The following is a 21283-nucleotide window of genomic DNA, read 5'->3' as shown; positions in this document are numbered from 1 at the left end:
GGGTGGGGGACATATTCTGCCCTGTGACCACTGAGGCAGAGACTAAAGTGCTGCAGCTGGGAGCTAAGGATCACCAAGGACGCCAGCAACCACCAGAAGCCAGAAAAAGGTAAGGAGCCTCCTCCCCAACAGGTTTCGGAGAGCATGGTCCTGCCAACACTCTATTTCTGAATTGGGAGTCTCCAGAACTGTGAGACAATAAATTGCTGCCATTTAATATCATCCGTTTTGCAATACTCTGTTACTGCAGCCTTAGGAAATGAATAGTGATGAATTCTTTTTCTCTCCTGCGAAATAGTTTTTATCAGAAGCCTGCTATGTACTGCAGACACTAAACTCAACAGCTTTGAACCCAACTAACAGCACCTCTAGCACGAACCAGCCCAGCCTGCAACCATCTCCCTCACAAGTCATTCGCTTTACCTGTTCTGGGACAAAGATGAAGACAAACCTGCAAAACTTGAAAAGAAACATTCTATCATGGTTCTGCATGGAATAAAAATTTCAGCTTTTTTTTTTGGCCTGTTAGGGAAGACATACTTTTCTTAGAGAGGCTCACTCAGCTGGAAAGTGGGGGGGACGGCACGTGCCTCTGAGTTGGAATCAGGATCTCCAGGAACTGGCAAGGTTGGCCAGTTCCTTGGAGGGGCCAAGAGGAACATGACCCCAGAGAACAAGTCAGGGACGGTGCCAAGGCCTGTCCTCTCTGGGTGGGGACAAAGGAGGGGTCTTCTGTCCAGCTGCTGACCTGGGCGGACAAGCTCAGCCTGGAATGGTCCCTGCTGTAGGTGAGCCTTCACCTGGGGATTTATCAATGACCACTGGTCAGACATCACAAGCTCCCAAGGGAAACACTGCTGGCAAAGAAGTTACGTGAATACAAAATAGCTTTATGTTGCATTTCTTGAGTTAGGTGAGCCCACTTTTGCAGGCTGATGCCAAACTCCACTTCACAGAGCTGGAGCAATGTCAGCAGCAGGCCTCTGGCTTTCAGAAGCTAATATTCTGCCATCTTCTGGTTTCATGGTGCCCAGTGACAAAGAAATTGAGTTGAGAAGATTCAAACACAACAGTTTTGCCACCAAGAGGCAGCCACTCATACATTCATTGCCTGACAAATGCCCAGTCCTATCCATTACCCTGCATGCAGGCAACAAGAGTGGGTCACGGTTGGCTTGTAACAGACCCAACTGGCTTCATACTCTTGCCCCGTTCCTTATCCTATCCTCCTGCCCCCTGCTCTCCAGTTCCCGCCAAGGAATAGTGCACAGCAACCAAACCCCATCTAGCTTAGGGCAGGAGTATTAAGTATGCCCACGGTTGGAGGGGACACAATCATGGCTTCCGGCGGTCACCTCTGTTCTTTCCCAGTAAGAACTGCATTCCCTCTCTGATGCCTGTTACTTTGCAACCACAGGTACCCGCCAGTGCTTCGTCTGCGTCTTACTCAATGTCTCAAATGGCATTTGACACAGTTCATCAACTGCTCCCTTCAAAGATTTTTTTCTCTTGGCTTCTAGGAAATCACACTTCCAGTTTTCCTTCTACCTCAGTGGATCTTCCTTCTCAGTATCCTCTGGCTGTCCTCCTCCTCTTTCTGATCTCAGGCTCAGTCCCTAGAGCATCTCCTTCTGAAGGATCTCAATACTGTTCTACAGCTTAAGTACTATCTATGCCCATATTTCCCAATTTATAGCACAAGCCCTAACCTTTCCCTTAAACTCCAGCCTAATCACTTCCGACTGTTGTTCTGTTGTTCAGTCGCTAAGTCATGTCTGACTCTTTGTGACCCCATTGACTGCAGCACGCCAGGCTTTCTTGTCCATCACTATCTTCTGAAGTTTGCTCAAACTCCTGTCCATTGAGTCGGCGATGCCATCCAACCATCTCATCTTCTGTCACTCCTCCTCCCTTATCTCCTGTCTAGAAAGTATTCTCCCCTCACTCAGATAATCTGATTATACTTATCCCTCACTGCAAATATGAAGGTCTTGTACCTGCCCTGTTCACAGCGATATCCCCACTGCCCAGAACAGCACCTGGCACACAGTTGGCATTCAGTAAACATGTGCTGTCCCTTGGACTGCAAGATCAAACCAGTCAATCCTAAAGGAAATCAACCTTGAATATTCATTCGAAGGACTGATGCTGAAGCGCCAATACTTTGGCCACCTGATGCAAAGAGCTGACTCATTAGCAAAGACCCTGATGCTGGGAAAGATTGAAGGAGGAGAAGAGGGCAGCAGAGGATGAGATGGTTGGATGGCATCACCAACTCAATGGACATGAATTTGAGAAAACTCCGGGAGATAGTGAATGACAGAGGAGGCTAGCATGCTGCAGTCCATGAGGTCACAGAGTCAGACACGACTTTATGACTGAACAACAATAACAAAATAAGACATGTGCTAAACTAATGAATGGAATATAAAAATAAATGCGAAGAGGGCTTTAAAAATCCCATCCTGAAGAAAAATCTGGATTATTATGGTGGTAGAGGAACATACTGCCTTTTTATACAGTTCACGGGGTTCTCACAGCAAGTATACTGGAGTGGCTTGCTATTTCCCTCTTCCAGTGGATCACATTACATGCCTGGTGTGCTGCCGTCCATGGGGTCCCAAAGAGCAGGACACAACTTGGCAACTGAACAATAACAACAAAGGAACATATAGGTGGCAAGACCCATGAGAGGATACTTCCTGTTGGTTCCAGGAGCAGTTATGTGGAAACAGGTTACCAAGCACAAAGTGGGGGTGGGGGGCAGGAAGAAACACTGATGATATAATTGCTACTTTCCAATTTAGTAGCAGACCTAGGACATGCAAATACTTTGTTAGCCTCTCCAATCCATTTAGTGTGGTCTAAAACTCACTAATTTCCTCCCTTCAAACTCTTTAGCGACTCACCAACGCCCTGAAGACAACGGCCTGAAAGTCTTACTGGGTTTTACCCAGAACTCCATCTAGCCTCAGTGACCTTACCATCTTCATATCTTGCCTCTTTCTACTCTGGGTGTCACACCCAGCCAAAGTGAAATGCTGGCTATTCTCCAAAGATACATTTTCTTCTGCTTGTGAGTTTTCTGCCCATTCTGTTTTCTCTACCTGTAACACTCTTCCTACACCCTCCCATATCAGCTAATTTTTGCTGTATAACAAACCCTGTATGCTTGGTAATGCTCCGATGACCAAAGAAACACATGGCTAAGTCCAGAACAAAGAGCTGGAAAAATAAACTCCACTTCCTGGAAGCAGCGACACCAGGCCCCCAGAGTGAAGAGTGGGGTCCCAACCACAGACCACCAGGGATCCTCAGCTCCTGTTCATCTTCTGCTCTCAACCTAGAAACCATCCCTAGGAAGAGTTTCCTTACCCCACAGCCTGGCTGAAAACTCTCTCCCACAATCCCTTATATTCACTATTACTGCATGTGTTAGCCTCCATTAACAACAAATGAATGAATTACTATGACAAACCCTGGACCTCATTTCATACCACAGAGTTGACTGCACTCTCCATTTTTGGCAATGTAACCACAGCCTTCCCTACCTAACAAGAAGGTCACTGATAGGGAGGGAGTATGTTTGGTTTCTGTTTTGTCTTCATTGCCTAGTACAGTACCTGATATGAAGGAGGTACTTAAAAATATTTTAAAATAAACAAACATATAAATACAATAAAAGTAAAATGGAATAACTGCCATTAAAAAAGGCACAATGTGTTCTTGAGTTCTTTGCCAAGACTCACTCAGCAGGCTGCAATTATTTAGGAAAATCTGAGACCAGCATAAAACTAACTAAGAACAAAATGCCCGATGGAAGGGTGAAAAGAAGAGAAAATTAGCCAGAGAACACCACCTTCCCTTTTATTAGATTCACGAAGCCTTTTTGAAGTCCAACCACTTTGAAAAATGTTTCTTTGTTGTTAACTTTCTCATTAGAAAGCAGACAAACTCTGTGCTTGAAAGACAAGCTTTCTATTAATACTTGGTACTGCGCTCAGTCCTCAGGCCTGTAGTATGTGGTTTACCCAGCAGCAAAGTCCAGCATCTCAGAGTAAAGTGCTGTAAAGGCCAGAGGTAATCAATCATGGCCTCCCACATTTCAAATATATATATATATACACACACACACACACACATATATATATGCTTATATATATGTACGCACATTTACATTTATTTTTAAAAAAATAATGTAACAGGGCTTACAGAGTTGTATTAATTCTTTTAAGTTACATAGCCAAGACCTATGCTTCAGTATAATCATTTTTAACTTTGGAGTAAGGTGGGAATTTTAGGCCCACCTTAAATAGATTTAAAATTACTGAACAGAGGCCATTTTAGCAACACAGACTTGATAAATCTTGATCATCACGTAACTAGAAATAGGTTGCTATTATCCTTAGGCTGGGTGCCACACATCCCCCATCAATTATCTTCATTTTAAGTAAAATACAAAAGCAAAACAGCTCACTGAAGTTATCTTCTATTCATTACATTAGCACATATGCCGAATTATACTGACTGCATAATAATCTCTATATACAAGGCTGTATTTTTAGCATGTGCTCATCTCCACTTCATTAAATACAGTATCCGTCCAGTAACTACGAAAAAAGGAATGCACGCTGTACAGCAAGAGAAAGAACCACCACCTGCCTGGTGTATCTTTCAGGGCTTGTTGTCGTTGTTCAGTCGCTAAGTTGTATCCAACTCTTTTGCGACCCCAAGGACTGCAGCCCACCAAGCAAGAATTTGAGTAGGTTGCCATTTTATTCTCCAGGGGACCTTCCTGACCCAGGGACTGAACCCGCGTGTCCTGCCTTGGCAAGCGGATTCCTTACCACTGAGCCACCAGGGAAGCCCACTGAAGACAAAACAAGTTGGAGAAACAAGCCTTACAAGAGATATATAAAACTAATTTGCAGTGACATTTAATATATACTTTTTTTTTAATCAGAAGGAATACATTTAAGTCACAGTTACATGGAAAAACACAGACTAGGTGAAATTTCAGGCTTTCTCCTAGAATATTCAAAATGCTCATCAAAAGTTAATTAGTGCAATGAAGATTGCCACCGGGTGACTGAATAAACAGAATGTCATTTAGGATTCTAAAAACACAGATTCTGGGAGTAGAAGCTACTACCAAAATATCTGGAAATCTGAGTTAACAGATACTCTACTTTGCATACTTGATACTAATAAACATAAGTGGTTATAGAGACTATGAATGCAGGGCAACAGCCTGTGGGATAGTCACGCAGAAGAAGTGAACGCAATCCTGAGGGAGTGAGTACAGAGAACTGCTGCTGTTTTAGTGTCCTCCCTGCCCCGACTCCCCAACAAGGGCAATCTCTTTGGAGCAGAAATCTTTCAAGAGCTGAAGCCCACTCCTCTGCCCCCACCAAGATCCTACGGAGTCCATCAGAAAGTCTCTCAGATGCTGGTATGACTCGATCACTGAACTGGACAAGTCCTCTTCACGGCCTCTCAGGTTCTGACTGACACAGCTTCCTTCCCACAGAAGGGGTCAGCACTGTCTCCGAAGCCACAAGTGAGGGGACTCAAGAAGAGCTAGAAGAAGGAGGTATCTGATGAAAAGGCACCTGCAAGTCTGAAATCCTCTTTGGTGAGAACACTGTACATGCGCTGAGGCAGAGCCCGGGAGTAGGGAGCAGGGCGGGGCACGGCTGTGCGCAAAATGAGTTCCCGGCCCGCGGGGGGAGGGAAGTCTGCCGCCAAGTTCTGCCTCTTCTCTTCTGGGGGGCCCATCCTCTTCAGTTCCTCCTCTGCTGGAGTCATGGTTGCAGCCTTGAAGAGAATCACATGCTAAATTCAAGAGCGAGCTGAATGCTAAACTTAGATCATTTGAAGGACAGATGAATAAGCATGATAAATACGAAAAAATGTTCTACATTACTCAGTAATGCAATTGATTATGTTATGATTGCTCAAAAATCACAACACAGAAAATGTAAGAAGCTTGAAACACTACGTGAGCAGCCAGAAATTACAAATAAATTGGTGACAGAGACAGAGGATAATGACAGCCAAGCAATCTGCTGTGGAAAGTGAGGGCCATATTCAGACATCTGATGAAGAGGGAAAATGGAGCTGTTCTGGTTTCTATACATTTCTTCTAGCAATGACCAAAGTCCAAGTCTGCTGTCCTCAGTCCAGTAAGGAGCTGCTGCTCTCCAGAGTCTGGAAAGATGATATTTATCGATTCTTTCAATTCTTTTCACTTGTCAAATTAAAACTGAGAACACTGGTTTGTTTGCTGGATGATTAATGTGATGCAGAAGTGATAGAGATCCATGAAATGTAGCAGTGGCCACAAAAGAGAAGTTCTCAACATTAAAGGCATCTATTTTTTCATTAAAATTGCATAAAATACATATTCAACTAGAGTTTTTATTTTAACTCTGATCACTATATTTCTTCCACGATACCATTAATTTCAGGAAAAAAGTTGTTTTAGCAATGGAAATATGAAATGTAATGTTAAACACCAGCAAGAAAGGTACGCCAAACCCAGACTGTTAAAGAGGAGGTTGGTTAGTCTTAATGACCTTATGAAGAGTTAAGAGAAATGGGAAGGAACAAGAAACTACAAGGGACAAAGTCTATTTTGTTACCTCATCAGAAGACTCAGTCAGCTTGAGGAAGGGTGAGAAAAGAAACAGTGATGAAAGGGAAACAAGCAAGATGGTTTAAAAAGAGCTAGACAAGAGATTTCAAGATTATTTCAGAGACAGCATGCACTACATTAAGGAACATGATCCTGTCAAAAAGAGTATAAGACAAAAACACACCACATACAACACACCTAGCCATCCAGCTGAGCAGACAAATTCCACTACTCATGCATCTGATGGCTCAACAGGCAATGTACAGAATGTCACTTAATGAGGAAATGTTCAGCAAAAACCTAGCTCTTTCACTGAAGATTAAAATACTAAAAAAAAGTACTCATGGCTTGAAAAAGAGATAACCCAATGAATTTAAGAGTACTCATGGCTTGAAAAATAGATAACCCAATGAATTTAAGACTAGATGTCTGACTTAATTTAGCACGACCAAAGCAAAATCCAATCAGTGATGTGTTTGCAGAATTCTATTTAAATATGGATATAACAATGATAAATGTAATCATGATGAAAGTTTATTAAAACTTAATATTAAGGAAAAGTTTTAAATATGTAAAATTATGGTATAAAAATTTTTCAGTAAAACTTTATAACTTTAAAAATGTTAAAATCTTGATTTAGTAGTAGAATTGATATAAAGTATCAGTTAATTATGAAAAATTACATGAGTAAACTTGACTGGTTTCTATTAATTACCCAGATATTTAAGAGCTGAGTTTAAAAACAGACCAACCAGGTGCTTGCTATATGGATTACAGTCTGCTCAATCTGTAAAAACATTCACTACAAGGTTTGAAAGCTTGAAATATTTGAAAATTACATAACGTGGAATAAATGTACAATTTCAGTATCCATTAAAGGAGATTAGCTATACAATGAGCCCAGTGAAAAGATGATATAGTCCTATATTTACCCATGAGAAAGATAACCCATGAGAAAGATAATCACATTAGGTGGAAAATAAGAACAAATAATATAATCCTATATTGTAAAATTCACATATATTTGAATATACTAGATGTTAAGTGTTGACAGTGACCGACCATCAGTGGGTAGTGAGATTAATGTGATTAATTTTTTAGGGTCATTAATTTTTCTTTATAATTCTCTGTATTATCCAAATGTTTACAACAGTTAGAGTTTACTTACAATCTTGGGGGAGATTATTTCCATATTGGGGAAAATAATTTTGCTTAACTATTTAGAACAATGAGAGAGTGTTCTACTCTTAGCATTAAAAATCTAAATACTTTAGATTTTTAAATCTTAACAAACAAGTTTTAAAAATTAAGAAAAGAATTTTTGCAGTATGATGAAAATTCATATTGGTGTTAAGGAAATATATTTGTAAGGTTCTGGCTAGTAAACTGGCAAAGATATTACAGGATGTGAAAACAAACCTGATTCTTGTTTCATGCCAGAGTCAGAAACATAATAAATAGAAGTAAGTATCTATTATTTTCTAGAACTTTATAAGGAAATAAAATACTTGGTTTTTAACTTGAAATCCTTAGTTTGCCATCCCATAAATAATCTCAGTTTTCAGTTCTTGCTAAAAATTCAGATGAATATATCTGGTTACGATTTTGAATATAGTAACTAGATACACTCCAGACTGACTCAAAGGAGGTTATGAAGTTTCTTTTTCATGGATAAACCCGTGAAAATCCTTTTCCTTATTTGACTGTGAAAATTACACTTCCAAAATTGGACCATTCTAAGTGTTATCACAGTACTGCATAAGGGGCACCCTGTATTTACTATGCTTCAAAATACTTTTATCAGAATCTTTAAGAAGTCCTAATGTGAGACTCATGTGCAAAAAGCCAGCACCTCTTAACCAGTAAACAACCAGTAAACATTTGTACAGAAAGCGTCAACATAGAGTGTAACTAATACCAACCTCATAAAAAATTCAAATCTTAATAGTTTAGAATGTCAGAAGGTACTATATAATTTTTAAACATTTCCTTTCATCAATAAAGGTAATGACAGAAAAGTTTTCAAATTGAGCTTTTTTTCTATGCTGAAGACTGTTTCTACTGTCCTAAAAATCTGAATCTTACTCTTCTTTCTGAGGAAAGCTTTGAAGTTAGATCTTTTCACCGTTATAAAAATAGTTAAGATTTGCAATTTCACAAGCTAAGTTGTGAATCCACTTGCAGTACATGGAATTTAAAATTGGTAAAACTAAACTCTATTCTAATTTGACATCAGTAAACATTTTTTCCACATCACTGCACTGGTCATTGCTAACCAAGTCCCTATCAGATTCTTTAACAAGGAATTTCAGACCATTCCAACTTCTGAAATTTAGGTACAAATTTCAGAAATAAACTTATCGTTTTATTTAAATGTGTAAAAGAGCAGATGGATTTCAAAGACTAAGAAGTCACTGTTGAGAGTCATTATTTCTTCAGTGTTCGAATCCAGTGCTTTTAGCAGCTCCATGTGTGAGAATCAAAACAGTACCTTACTGAGCAGAGGCCTGGAGAGATCATGACACAGTCAAGAAGGAATCTCACATACCCTCTGAGCATTCACAAACAGCTTGTGAATGATCCTGCCAGCGTGTCCTCTGCCTGCACCGACGACTAACACCTCAGGTTGCTCCAGAAGGCAACTCACAAACCTGGGAGAAAGAGGGAATGAAAGGAGCTGCTCAGTTCACACTGGCTCAGTCCTCCCTGATTAATTTTGGGGACAAACCCTCAAAATCATACTGGTGAACCCTATATCAAGGCTGGAGTAAAAATTTAACAGGATAGATCAACATCTAGAATTAAAATCAACTCAAATGACAATCTTCATGCCTTTCAACTCTTTTTATAAGTTTTTTCAAAAAGCCCATCTCTGTCAAAGTGTAAGAAGAAATAGTCTATCTCTTTCAGACTAGAAGCTTAGACAATATTATACTAAAGAAGATTTTTTAAAATGTTTTTAACAACAAAAACCACATTTAATTTAGACAGCAAAGCAATGATCCTTGTTTTTCATTTTTGTTCTTTTAAGAGGTGTGTGCGTGCACACGCGGGCGCACACACACATGCACTTAAAACATGCTTTGCTGGGCACAGTCCCAATTGTAAACTGTGCATTATATGCTGGAAGCATTCGTCTTCCAAGTACACCACAGACAACGCGTGGTGGAACTAAGAGAGCCGAAGACAGCCACCAAGCTCGCACCACCTGCTCACTAACTCGAACTGCTATTTTAGAAACTTCCTTTGATTATAAAGTGTATTCTCCTCATTTAAAAGGAAGGAATATTCAAGAGCAAAGAAGGCTGGGAGAAAATTTCACTCAACAAGACATGATATTCACACAAGAACTTGTTAAAAGCTGTAGCAAATGCCTTGTCATATAATATTAATTATTTAACATCAATAATGCTATTTCGCTTGGAAAGGCTGATGAAAATTTTCGTTGTAACAAATTCAAGCCAGTGAAGTAGCTAATCTGGAAACACTTTCTCATCTATTAAAACAACATCATTCTTTCAAGTATCTCAGGCAAAAATGGACAGGGATCTGAGCTGATAGCCCCCATTCGAAATGGTCCAAATCTCAGAAGGAGGAAAAGACTGACCCAGTCATTTGCCTCATCTTGGAAAGGCCATCTGGTCACTCTTTCAAAACATATTCACAAGGGACAGAGGATATGCACATTTGATTTCACAACTCTTGTTTAGAACTGGTAAGTAGGAATGTTGAGCAGAAATAGTTTCAGAACACGTCTGCCTGTAGTTAAGAACAGTGAGAGTGGGAAGCAAAGTTTCCAGTAACAAGAGTGAATATGAACAGCCAGTTCTTCCAGAGGCAACTGCTCCAAGAGCAAACAAGGACATTCCTAGAAGACTTGGGAAGACTTCGTTCTTAAAGCGGGAGGAATGGAAACAAGTGGCAAGTACTCAGAAATACAAGAGAGGGCAATCCTATAATGAACAAATATTTCTCTGTCTCTAACCAACACTTGGTACAAATAATATAGGAGCACTGCAAAGGAATCTCAACATTCTATGAAATTTTTCTAAAGAAAGTGGTGGCTTTTCATATGGGAGAGAAAGATGAGTTAGTCAGATAGCAATTACCTTTCAAGATCTTCCTTTTCCTCTTCTTGTTCACATTTCTCAGTTCCAAACTTGGCTTTCAGTGAGCGGGCTCTGGCAATTATAGCTTCTACATTAGTAATTTGATGGATGATTTCCTAACAGTGCAAAAGGGTAGAAGCATACATTGGAAAAAGGCAAAAGAAAGCAAAGCATTTTAAAAATGTATTTTTAAATAATTACTGCCAACTAGGAAGAACATTTGACAAGATCAGACTTACTTCCAATTTCTTGTCTTCTGGATTAGGGAAGTGCAAAACTTTACTGGAATGGGATATTATCTGCTTTATAATCTTCTTCACTGAAGAAATGTTTTCTAGACTTTCTGTTTTTAAAAAGATCAAAGCCATCATTAGAGAAGTTAGGCAAAGTCTACTTTCATTTTGGAAATGAACTAATGACCGATCAAATAAGACATTTACCTTCTTCCTTTACCTTGAGTACAGCTGCATGGATTACACAGGGTAACAGGTGCCGAGCAAGATCTGCCGGCTTCTGGACTGCCAGATAGTGCAGTACCTGAAAGAGACACAAAGAGAGATAAATGATCAAGACAGCTGCCAAAGAAGAAAGCAGCCATTTACAGAAGTACGATCTCTGTCCCCTGAATTCACACTTCTAACAGGAGCGGAGAAGGGCTCTCTTCTCTTAGTACCTATCCTACTCCTTCAGGTAAGTAGCTGCTACTCCCAAAGGTAAGAATAATGTTACTGGAAACAGCTAAGAACTTCAGTCCTTAATAATGGTGAATACTCTCATAATGCTTTTTTCTTGATACAGAGAACACTAAAACCATCCGCAAATTATACCACCTTGAGATAACAACTGTTAATGATGGAGCATTTTCACTGCAGGATTTTTCAAGATTTTGAAAATACATAATATATTTGCATGCATACTAAGTCACTTCAGTCATGTCTGACTCTATGTGACCCTATGAACTATAGCCCAGCAGACTCCTCTGTCCATGGGATTCTCCAGGCAAGAATACTGGAGAGGGTGTCCATGCCCTCCTCCAGAGGGTCTTCCCAACCCAGGGATTGAACCCGTGTCTCTTATGTCTCCTGCGTTAGCAGAGTTTTTTTTGTTTTTTTTTTCTTTACCACTAGTGCCACCTAAGTCAGCTAATATTAGGTATGTAAAATACTGTTTTGTAACCTGCTTTCCTCACTTAGGACTTCTAAACATTGCTAGCGATGTTCCTCTAAATTTTTTGGTTTGTTTCAGTTGTTTTATTGTTTTCTCCAAAATGAAGATTTATTATTTTTCTGATTAAAAAAATACACAGGAAGGCATGTGTAGCACATGGTCCCTACCTTTAAGCTCTTTATTCAACAGCAGTAAAGACAAAAGAAATATAGCATCATTGTGGCTGAAAAATGCTCACAGATCTCAAAGTAAACAATCGAAGAAGTATAATGCAGAAGTTCTCGAGAAATCCTACTTCCTAAGGAACAACACAGTTTTGTGTTTATCTTCTCAAGCTTATTTCTATGCCTATTTAAACACAAAGATACACATGTGCATGCAACTTCTTAACAAAAGCTCAAAATACAAACAATTTCAAAACTTGCTTTGGTCATTTAATGATTTATGATTTAGTTATTTGCCTTGGGACTTCCCTGGTAGTTCAGGGGTTAGGAATCCGCCTGCCACTGCAGGGCACACAGGTTCTATCTCTGGAAGGTCCAGGAAGATCTCACATGACGCAGAGCAACTAAGCCCATGCTCCACAACTACTGAAGCCTGCATGCCTAGAGCTTGTGCTCTGCAACAAGAGAAGGAATTGCAATGAGAAGCCCTCACACAACTGGAGAGCAGCCCTCGCACTCCGCAACTAGAGAAAGCCCACTGAAGCAAGGAAGACCTAGCACAGACATAAATAAATAATATTTTAAAAAATTATTTGCCTAGAAGGGCTTCATGTTTTGAAATATTTTTAAAATTAAAAAATGTTTTTAAAATACACATAGCATTTTATATACAGAAAACACAAACATTTGTTTACACACCAATCAGCTTAAGAAACAGAAGATATCAGGACTTTCCAAGTCCTCCTGGTGCTTGCCTTGATCAAGACTACCTCGCTCATGCACTCCATCCCTCAAGTAACCACTACTCATTCCTTTCTTCATTGCTGTCTCACCTATGTACATAGCCCTAAACAATGTGTTTTCTAGTTTTGTCTGGTTTTAATCTCTGTATAAATGGATTGTTTCTAGTTATGCCCCTCAGTAACCTTTCATTCAGCATTGTTTCTGAGATGCATAGATATTAATACATGCTATATATAATTTGCTATATTAAAATGTACCCCCCATTTTTTGCTATTAAAATAACGTTCCTCTCACATTATTTCATAAGTTTGTGGCATACATGTAGAGGAATTTCTTCAGGGTATTGATCTAAAAACAAACAATGCCAAATTATTATTTTTCAAATACTGAAATCATATTCCAACTTATTTTACTAAGTATTTGAACAGATTTTCATTCTTACATACAGTAATACGAGTTCCCACTACTGAACATCCTTGTTAACACTATTACAAATATTATTTTCCTTAACTTACAGAAAACAAATTTCCAAGAATACAAAATATTTGTACATCCTTTGTCTGCACTCATTTCCTTTTACCTCATCTCTTTTTTATCATATGCATCTCTCCTCCTATGTAGGTCCATACAATATATAAACATTTTTTTCCTAAATAATTTGAGATCATGTTCCATACAGGATATCCCTCTATCTCCAAATATCTGTATTTCCTAAAATTAAGAATATAATTAACACTGATCAAATACTTTCAATCTAACCCATTATCCTTAATTTTATTGCAGCAATCAGAGTATTGGTGTTATTTCCATTATGAAATCCACTGATGTTTTCTTTGCGTCCTAATATACTATCTCTTTTGGTGAATGTTCCATGCGTATTTGAAAAGGAAGTGCTGTTTCTATTATCAAGGTATAGTATTTGCGATGTATCTAAAAGATCAACCTTATTGATCATCTTGTTTAGTTTTGTCTACTTGACTGTCTCGTACACTGGGAGTGTGTTAAAAGTACTCTGCTATTAGTGTGTTTTGATCTATTTCTCCGTGCATCTTCCATGATTTCTGTTTTATACAAATGATTACATTTTCCAGTGCATAAACATTGACAACTGTATATTCTCATTGCGAAATATCATTTTTAGACTGTAAAGCATCCTTATGTATCTCATGTAATGCTTTTCTGCTTTGATTCTGTTTTATTTGGCATCCGGATGATAATCCCTGAATTCTTAATGTTTCATACCTGGTAAATCTCTGTCCATTGTTTACTTTGTAGACTTTTTGAGTCACAGAATACCTTGTTTACAGCACAGACATGGGTTTTATAAGACTATCTTACATTGCAATTACTCTCTATGCAGTATGATCTTTATAATGTGTGTTGGTCTATTTGGTGTGTGTTCTTTGCTTGTGAATAATTTTTCCATTGTACTTAGGGAGGTTCATATTTTCATTCTTGCGATATTACCTTTTCTGCTGCCCTTAATTCCTTTATATCTTTATTTTATGAACTTTATATCTTTCCTTTATAAAATTATGGTCTGATAATTTTAAATAGTATCCTTTGATTACTACCTATTATCTATGTAACAGTCAATGACTGCATTCTACTTTCCTCTTCCTCTTTTTCTATCGCAACTTTTTTAGATGCATTCTATTTTGTCCTAATATACAATTTTTACATATTCTTCTTCTACCCATGAACCCATCTAATTTTAGTTTTAGCTCTAAAATTAAATAAATGAAATGCTCACCGTTAGCCCTTTGCCAGTTTCCCTAGTCATCCTCTTGGTTAAATTTATTCTTCTCTTCTATGCTGTTCAATAAGGCAGCCACCTGCCATACAGAGCCATTTAAAAATTCAGTTCCTATGCTACTAGTCACATTTCAAGAGCTCATTAAAGCCACGTGTAGCCAGGGGCTACAATTTGCACAGCAAAGCCATGACCATTCTGAACACTGCAGAAAGCTCTACTGGACAGGGCGGCTGTAGTGGATTTCTCAGGAAGGGCCTATGTATACAGTTCTATGTGCAAAAGCATAGAGAAAACATTTTTCATAACCTTGATTACTTTGACATCTTGGTGGAATGTAAAATATTTAATTTGTATTTTTTGCTTATATTTCTTGAAAACTCTGCCCCACACTGCTGTGCTACTGAAAAATTTGACAACTGTCTAATTCTCTTGCCCTTGTAAATTATTTTCATGTTTTGCCTGCAAGGTCTGAGAATTTTTTTTTTAATATTTAAGGTCTAGTAATACTACAGTGATAAAATTTGGAGTTCACTACACCTAATCAATTTTCCCCTGCATCCAATGAGCATTTTTAATATATAAATTCAGACTTTCTTTCATTTTCAGGAAGTTTTCTTAGATTATAATTTTAAGTATTTAGTTCTGTTCCAGTGTTTTGATTTTTCTGCTTCAAGGACTCTGATAAAAATGAGTGTTATTTCTACTTTTCCTATCTTTCAGTTTTACTACTTTCTCTCTAATCCTTTTTACTCCTTTATCTCATTTTCTTTCTCTCAGTTATTTTAATGCTCTTCCTCAATGCCTTTATTAAATTTAAATATGAACCTATTCTTCTGCAGGTACTATGTAATTTAGTCTTTATTTTTGATATGGTTGTTTTTTCCTTCTACTTCTGTCCTGAGTTAAATTAGCAGTAGTTTCATTTTTCTGTGGGGTTTTTGGATCCATGTGGCTCTTTGTTTTTATTATTTCTGATTAAACATGATTTTTCACACCCTCCCATGCTTCTATGAAAATATCTGATTCAGATTAGACTATTATGTTACAATTTTATTCTGCTTTGTGGTCAATTTTCTGGGAAATATTTTCATTAGCTGAAATGATCCAATTCACACTTTTTTACAGTAGTTTTATAAAGATGTGGTTTGCTCTTTACTACTACTGGTCATGTCATAGTTTGAAAGGGCCCTCTTTGCATAGTTTCTTTAATCGATAGTGGGAGATGAAGGAGGCTGATATATATCGCTTCTTCTTCTACAGAATCTTTAATGTTCCCCTCATTTCCTTCTTTCCCATCATTGCTTTACCTCTTAGGGGCATGTCATTTCCACCTACTTACCCGGTCCTTCCTGAGGCAGAGGAGAGTCTCTGGTGCCCACTTCCCGCCCTCCTTACGTCCCTAGAGCCAGTGCTGTGAACTGCCCAGCCCCACCCGTGTTGAGTATTTTGGCACTCAGTGTTAGGAACAGTCTTTCTGGGGTGACTGTGCTACATCTAAGTCTTCTGTATCCCTTCTCACCTCTTCTTAAGACTCTCTATCCATACTCTCTAGACCCAAAGTAGTCTACTAAATGATTATACCATAATTTATTAAACAATGCTCTATTTTTTGAAACTTTGGTTGTATCTATTTTTTCACTAAAAAACATCTTGAACATCACTGTTGCATACTGATCTTTATATAGTTCTCCTATTATTTCCTTAATACATTTTTTTGGCAGCAGAACTGCTAGGTCAGAGGACATGATCATTTTTAAGGTTTTTGACATATGCTGATGGTCCAAGAATGAGCATTTTATGTAAAATATGCAGGTCTTATTCTTTGGCCTGTTTGTAACCAGTTCTAAAACCTTAAATGTGAATATTAGATATATAAAAGGTTCATAACATTTCAAAGCTTTGTTTCTCAAGTATGTTCAAAGCTCTCGTATCTTGTCACAGTTTTTAAAATACTAGGATAATAATTAGCAATCACGTTAGATACCCAAACCTCAGTTACCTTTTCTGCTTCCCGTGTGTCATCAAAGAGTCTCCTCTGCCTTCTAGCAGGAATTGGCTTAGCTGTTTCCCAGGCCTCTACCCACATATTGCTTGGAATCTTCATTCGGGCACTCAGTTCTCCTTTCAGAATCATGTTGCCCTTTTCATCAACCACTTCCTCTTCAATATAATCCCGAGGTGAGTACCACCTCACAAAATCTTCCAGAAAACAACCTGGATTAGCTGCCTAAAGTAGACAAAAAATTCAGCAGAATCAAAAATCAACAGTTACTGATAAACCTGTTTTCAAAATCGTACTTTTATTTTCATAAAAAGACTAATCTTCACAAAATTTAGTACATGACTTGAGTTTGGATGTCACCATTAAATCACATCATATGTTAAAGCACCGAAGTGCTTTGTTTTTCTTGCCTCCATTTTATAGAAAAAGAAAACATTTTCATTTGATGAATTTGGAAATAAAAATCTGATGTAAAGAGAAAATAAATCTCAGACTGTAAGTTATATAAGTTAGTTTAAAATTACAGTGCAATAACTACTCAATACTTAGAAAAGCATCAATAGGCTCAAGTCAAGTAAATTAAATAATACACAACATGATCAGAATAATAACTCAATGATGGAAAAGTTTTGCTTTTTTCCCTCAATAAGTCAATACTGGTACTGCAATAAACATCAGCTAACCTCGAAAATGTTCTATTCAGCCATCAAATTCTTGTGCCTTATATAACAAATTACCATCACATAAACTGCTTTTGTGCTATTAAGGAATTGGAATTCAAGTTACTGTTTTTCAGGCTTCTGAAACCAAACTAATTAAACCTTTATTTAGTGGCTAACTCTATAGAATTAACAATGATGCATGCCAAAATTTTTTAAGCAATTCTACATCCAAGCTTGAAAAAAGAGGGAGAGGCTTCACAGTGTGAGCAGTGAGACATGGAGGTCTTTTTACCAGTGCCCAGTAACGCACCGTTGTTGTTGTTTAGTCGTGTGTGACTCTTTGTGACCTCATGGACTGTGTAGCCCATTAGGCTCCTCTGTCCATGGGATTTCCCAGGCAAGAATACTGGAGTGGGTTACCATTTCCTTCTCCAGGGGATCTTCCACACCCAGGGATCGAACCCATGTCTCCAGCATTGCAGGCAGATTCTTTACCATTGAGCCTCAAGGGAAGCCCAGTAATGTATTAGCAGAGTACTAAGGAGGGGCATAAGTGTCATTCCTTTAGTACTCAAAGGGTACACACATTAAACACATTCCTTTCTGGTTACAATTCTCTACCACAATACAGTCATCCTGCTATGAACACTGTATTTACTTGCCTGAAACAGCTATGTAGGCATTGCTAAAAAGTGCTAAGCAGAAAGTCATTTTCTTTCTTTTCAAATTAACCTTAGACCAAAATGAAAACCAATATAAGAATGGATAGTCTTAAATTTAAAGAACAAAACTGCCAATTTCTCCTTATTGAGCTTATTGGCTATCAATATACTCATGCCCACCAATCTAGGAAGCCCTCAAAGGGGTGAGGAATCAGAGGAGGGTTCTTAACTGACAGTCAACATCATCAACTTCTAAGAGCTATGGCATCATGGCAACAAAAAACTGCTGTGAAATGCAATGGGTCAAGATTACTGCATGAATCAGAATTCATGTATAAGATTGGATATTAACCAGTCAACACCACACCCACATGAATACATCTCAGGAAAATAAAGAGACAGGCCTTGAGTGAAGACAGTGAACCTAAGCCTTGAGTGAAAAGAGTGAACCTTAAAAAGAAATCAATCCAGAAAGAACTCTGTACTACAGAATGTATTAAAGGAAGATATTTCACACTAGAATTCTTCCTTCTGGCTGTCAACATTCACTTCAGCCACGGCTTATCTTCCTTCTTCTCTTACAGGTATCTATTTCAAGGGCATGCTCTAGAATAGGCCCTGTCCCTCTGGAATTGTGCCGTGTAAGCGCCTCAGCTACATATCAGCATTTATCCAAAGCTCTGGGGACCTCCCATGGCCCCAGTACACCCCTATACAAAAAGGGAAAGGGAACCATACCATCTTTAGAGTGACTACGTATTTCCTTAAATATGTTATCTGACTCCCACATAGGGGTGGGCAGATGTGTAAGTTGGTTATTTGACATACAATCTATTTTCTGGTTAAAACACTCTAAGAGACTTGTACATTACCCAGGTCAGTCCAAAAGAGTCTAATGAGCCACAGTTTTGTTGAAGCACGGTGTTAAGGGAATTATACAGCAGCTTACCACAAGAGGCAAACACGTTTCTACGGGAAAAAGCATCTACAGTCCCAGTTGGGAATGCCCCCTGCACATGCTCCTACAGGACACCACAGCAGGACAGGGACAGACGACTGTTAAGGCAGGCAACGGCTGGGTTAAACGCAGCTGCGGTGGAGCCAGTACTTCCTACTGTGCCAACCCTAAGCCGATGCCCTTCTCTACCTTTGTGACTTAACACGGGCCCTGTCAGTCAACTGGCTTCTCTTTACCCACTGTACCGACTATCTGTTTTAAAGCAACACATCTCTTTCTTGTCTCATAGTGAAACTCAAAGATTTTCTGTATCTTTCTAATCTCCAAGGAAAACTTGCAGCTCTCAAGAGGTTTACTAAAGACTTCTTCTCTTAGGAATGATGGGGTAAACAAGCAGGGAATAAAAAGGCTCCCTTTTACTGTCACTTAACTTTGTTAGCAGGCAAGATGCAAGTGGCATAGGTTTTCACTGAGTGTTTACATTCAAATAACAAACTTAATCTGGTCTACATAGCACAAAAGCAGTACTAAGAGAGGCTATGGAATGAAGAGATGGAGGCCATCGTAGGTATCAGTAGGTTAAGGAGGAAAGTCTGGGCATGAGAGACAGTTCAGAAGATCAGCAGCAGGAAAGGGAAGCCCTATGGCCCACTGAACTACCCACTGTTTTCTTTTTAATGTATGTGGATGTACCTCTGCTTTCAAGAGAAAGTAATTCAACAAGACTCTTTTTATCCCTGGGTTTAAGTGTCACCACTCTGAATCCTCTGTCCTAGATACAGGCCTATATCTAAGCCTAAAATACTCTTCTCCATGTAGCAAATACCTACACATCCTAAAAGCTGACTCTTGAGAAACTTTCCATGATTCCCACTCAGTAGAGTCAGTCACCTTTTTGACCTTGATTTCCTAAGAGAATTCATCACTTAATAATTATTTACATATCCCCTCCCACAACCTCAACAGACTATAATTGAGGATAAACATTATACTTAATTACCTAATCACAGTGCCCGTCACAAAGTAGGCAATCAAAGGTTTGTTGAACGAACCAGCCTATGTTAAATCCGAAGGGGTTCCTAAAAGCCTTACATTAAACTGACTGACACAAAGGAAGAAGACAGCCTAATACACATAAAGAAATGATTCAGTTCTCAACTTTCAACTATTATTTAAAGATTGTTCTTTTCTTTTTCAAATTCAAGAAGCAAGCTTGACTGTGACCTTTAGGGGATGGAGGCAGGGTGTTGTAACTACTAATGAAATCAAAACATTTAAGGAAAAAAAGACATTCGGGCCTTCACACCACTTTATAGAGTGACTTTCACAGCTTCATCCCAGAATAGCTCAAAACAGACTCCCGAGCTCTGACAGTGTGACCCACCTTAAAAGACTCCATATCTGAGAGCAGACACGCACTTTGCATGCGCGCCCGGAGGTGAGCCCCTTCTGCCGATGTACCCAATTTAGCTAGAACCTCCGACTGTTCTTCGAGCAGATCTTCTGTCATAGGTGCTGGTTCCTGCAGAGCACAAAAGGACAAAGCTCATGAATAGCTTTTTTTTAGAGAAAGCAGAACTATAAAAATAGAACAAAGACAACAACTGTTTCAGCTCTAGCAGTCACAAGATATGTATTTAAAAGAATTCAAAGAAATTCTCAAGTTTTTTGGAACCTACACAAAAAAGTAACAAGTTAATAAGAATAAACATGACTTTCAGTGTTCCCCTCCCCAACAGATAAGATCATCATGTTTCCTCTTGAGAGGATCTGGATGCACTGAACATCTTCCTCCCTACTAATGATATCTTAAAGGAAATCAACCCTGAATATTCTTTGGAAGGACTGATGCTGAAGCTCCAATAATTTGGTCACCTGATGTGAAGAGCTGACTCACTGGAAAAGACGCTGATGCTGGGAAAGACTGAGGGCAGGAGGAGAAGGGGGTGATAGAGGATGAGATGGTTGGATGGTATCATCGACTCAATGGACATGAGTCTGAGCAAACTCCAGGAGACAGTGAAGGACAGGGAAGTCTGGCATGCTGCAGTTTATGGGGTTGCAAAGAGTCGGACATGACTAAGTAATTGAGTAACAACAATGATAAAGAAATGAAATCCTAAATATTTTTATGAATGTCATTATTACTTGCAACAAGGTTTTTATTACAACTAGTGAGAGAAGAAAATTGATATATGTATGAAAATAAAGGCAAATGAACTGAACGCCAAGTAAAAGCCCCTAAATAACTGTGTTTTATGTTGGAGGAGTTGCATTGAGTTTAGGTTCCAAACACGTTGAAATTATCAGTTCCCACAAGAAGTTTGTTTTTTTTTACTTTGGGAATCACAGACATTCTATATTTTAATGGTAACCCCAAATAAAACAGCAGCTAAGGCAACTCTAAAGGAAGAAACAACTG

General features: G+C 38.7%; 1 protein-coding gene across 2 annotated transcripts in view; it reads right to left on the bottom strand.

Annotated features, from left to right (window-relative positions):
• Positions 1-4936: 4936 nt before the first annotated feature.
• RAB3GAP1 (RAB3 GTPase activating protein catalytic subunit 1) overlaps positions 4937-21283 on the bottom strand; it is a 95928-nt gene continuing 79581 nt past the window's right edge. For both annotated transcript variants that reach the window (XM_065931445.1, XM_065931446.1), the window contains exons 18-24: positions 20246-20383; positions 16577-16804; positions 11187-11283; positions 10986-11089; positions 10747-10862; positions 9186-9288; positions 4937-5817 (exon numbers count right to left, since the gene is read on the bottom strand). In XM_065931445.1, coding sequence (XP_065787517.1) covers positions 5581-5817; positions 9186-9288; positions 10747-10862; positions 10986-11089; positions 11187-11283; positions 16577-16804; positions 20246-20383 — 1023 coding nt within the window. In that variant the 3' untranslated portion in view covers positions 4937-5580. The remainder of the gene's footprint in view (positions 5818-9185; positions 9289-10746; positions 10863-10985; positions 11090-11186; positions 11284-16576; positions 16805-20245; positions 20384-21283) is intronic.

Source organism: Muntiacus reevesi, chromosome 3 (assembly GCF_963930625.1).
Source record: "Muntiacus reevesi chromosome 3, mMunRee1.1, whole genome shotgun sequence".
In the NCBI taxonomy this organism is placed as follows: domain Eukaryota; kingdom Metazoa; phylum Chordata; class Mammalia; order Artiodactyla; family Cervidae; genus Muntiacus; species Muntiacus reevesi.
This window is presented reverse-complemented; position numbering and strand designations above follow the sequence as displayed.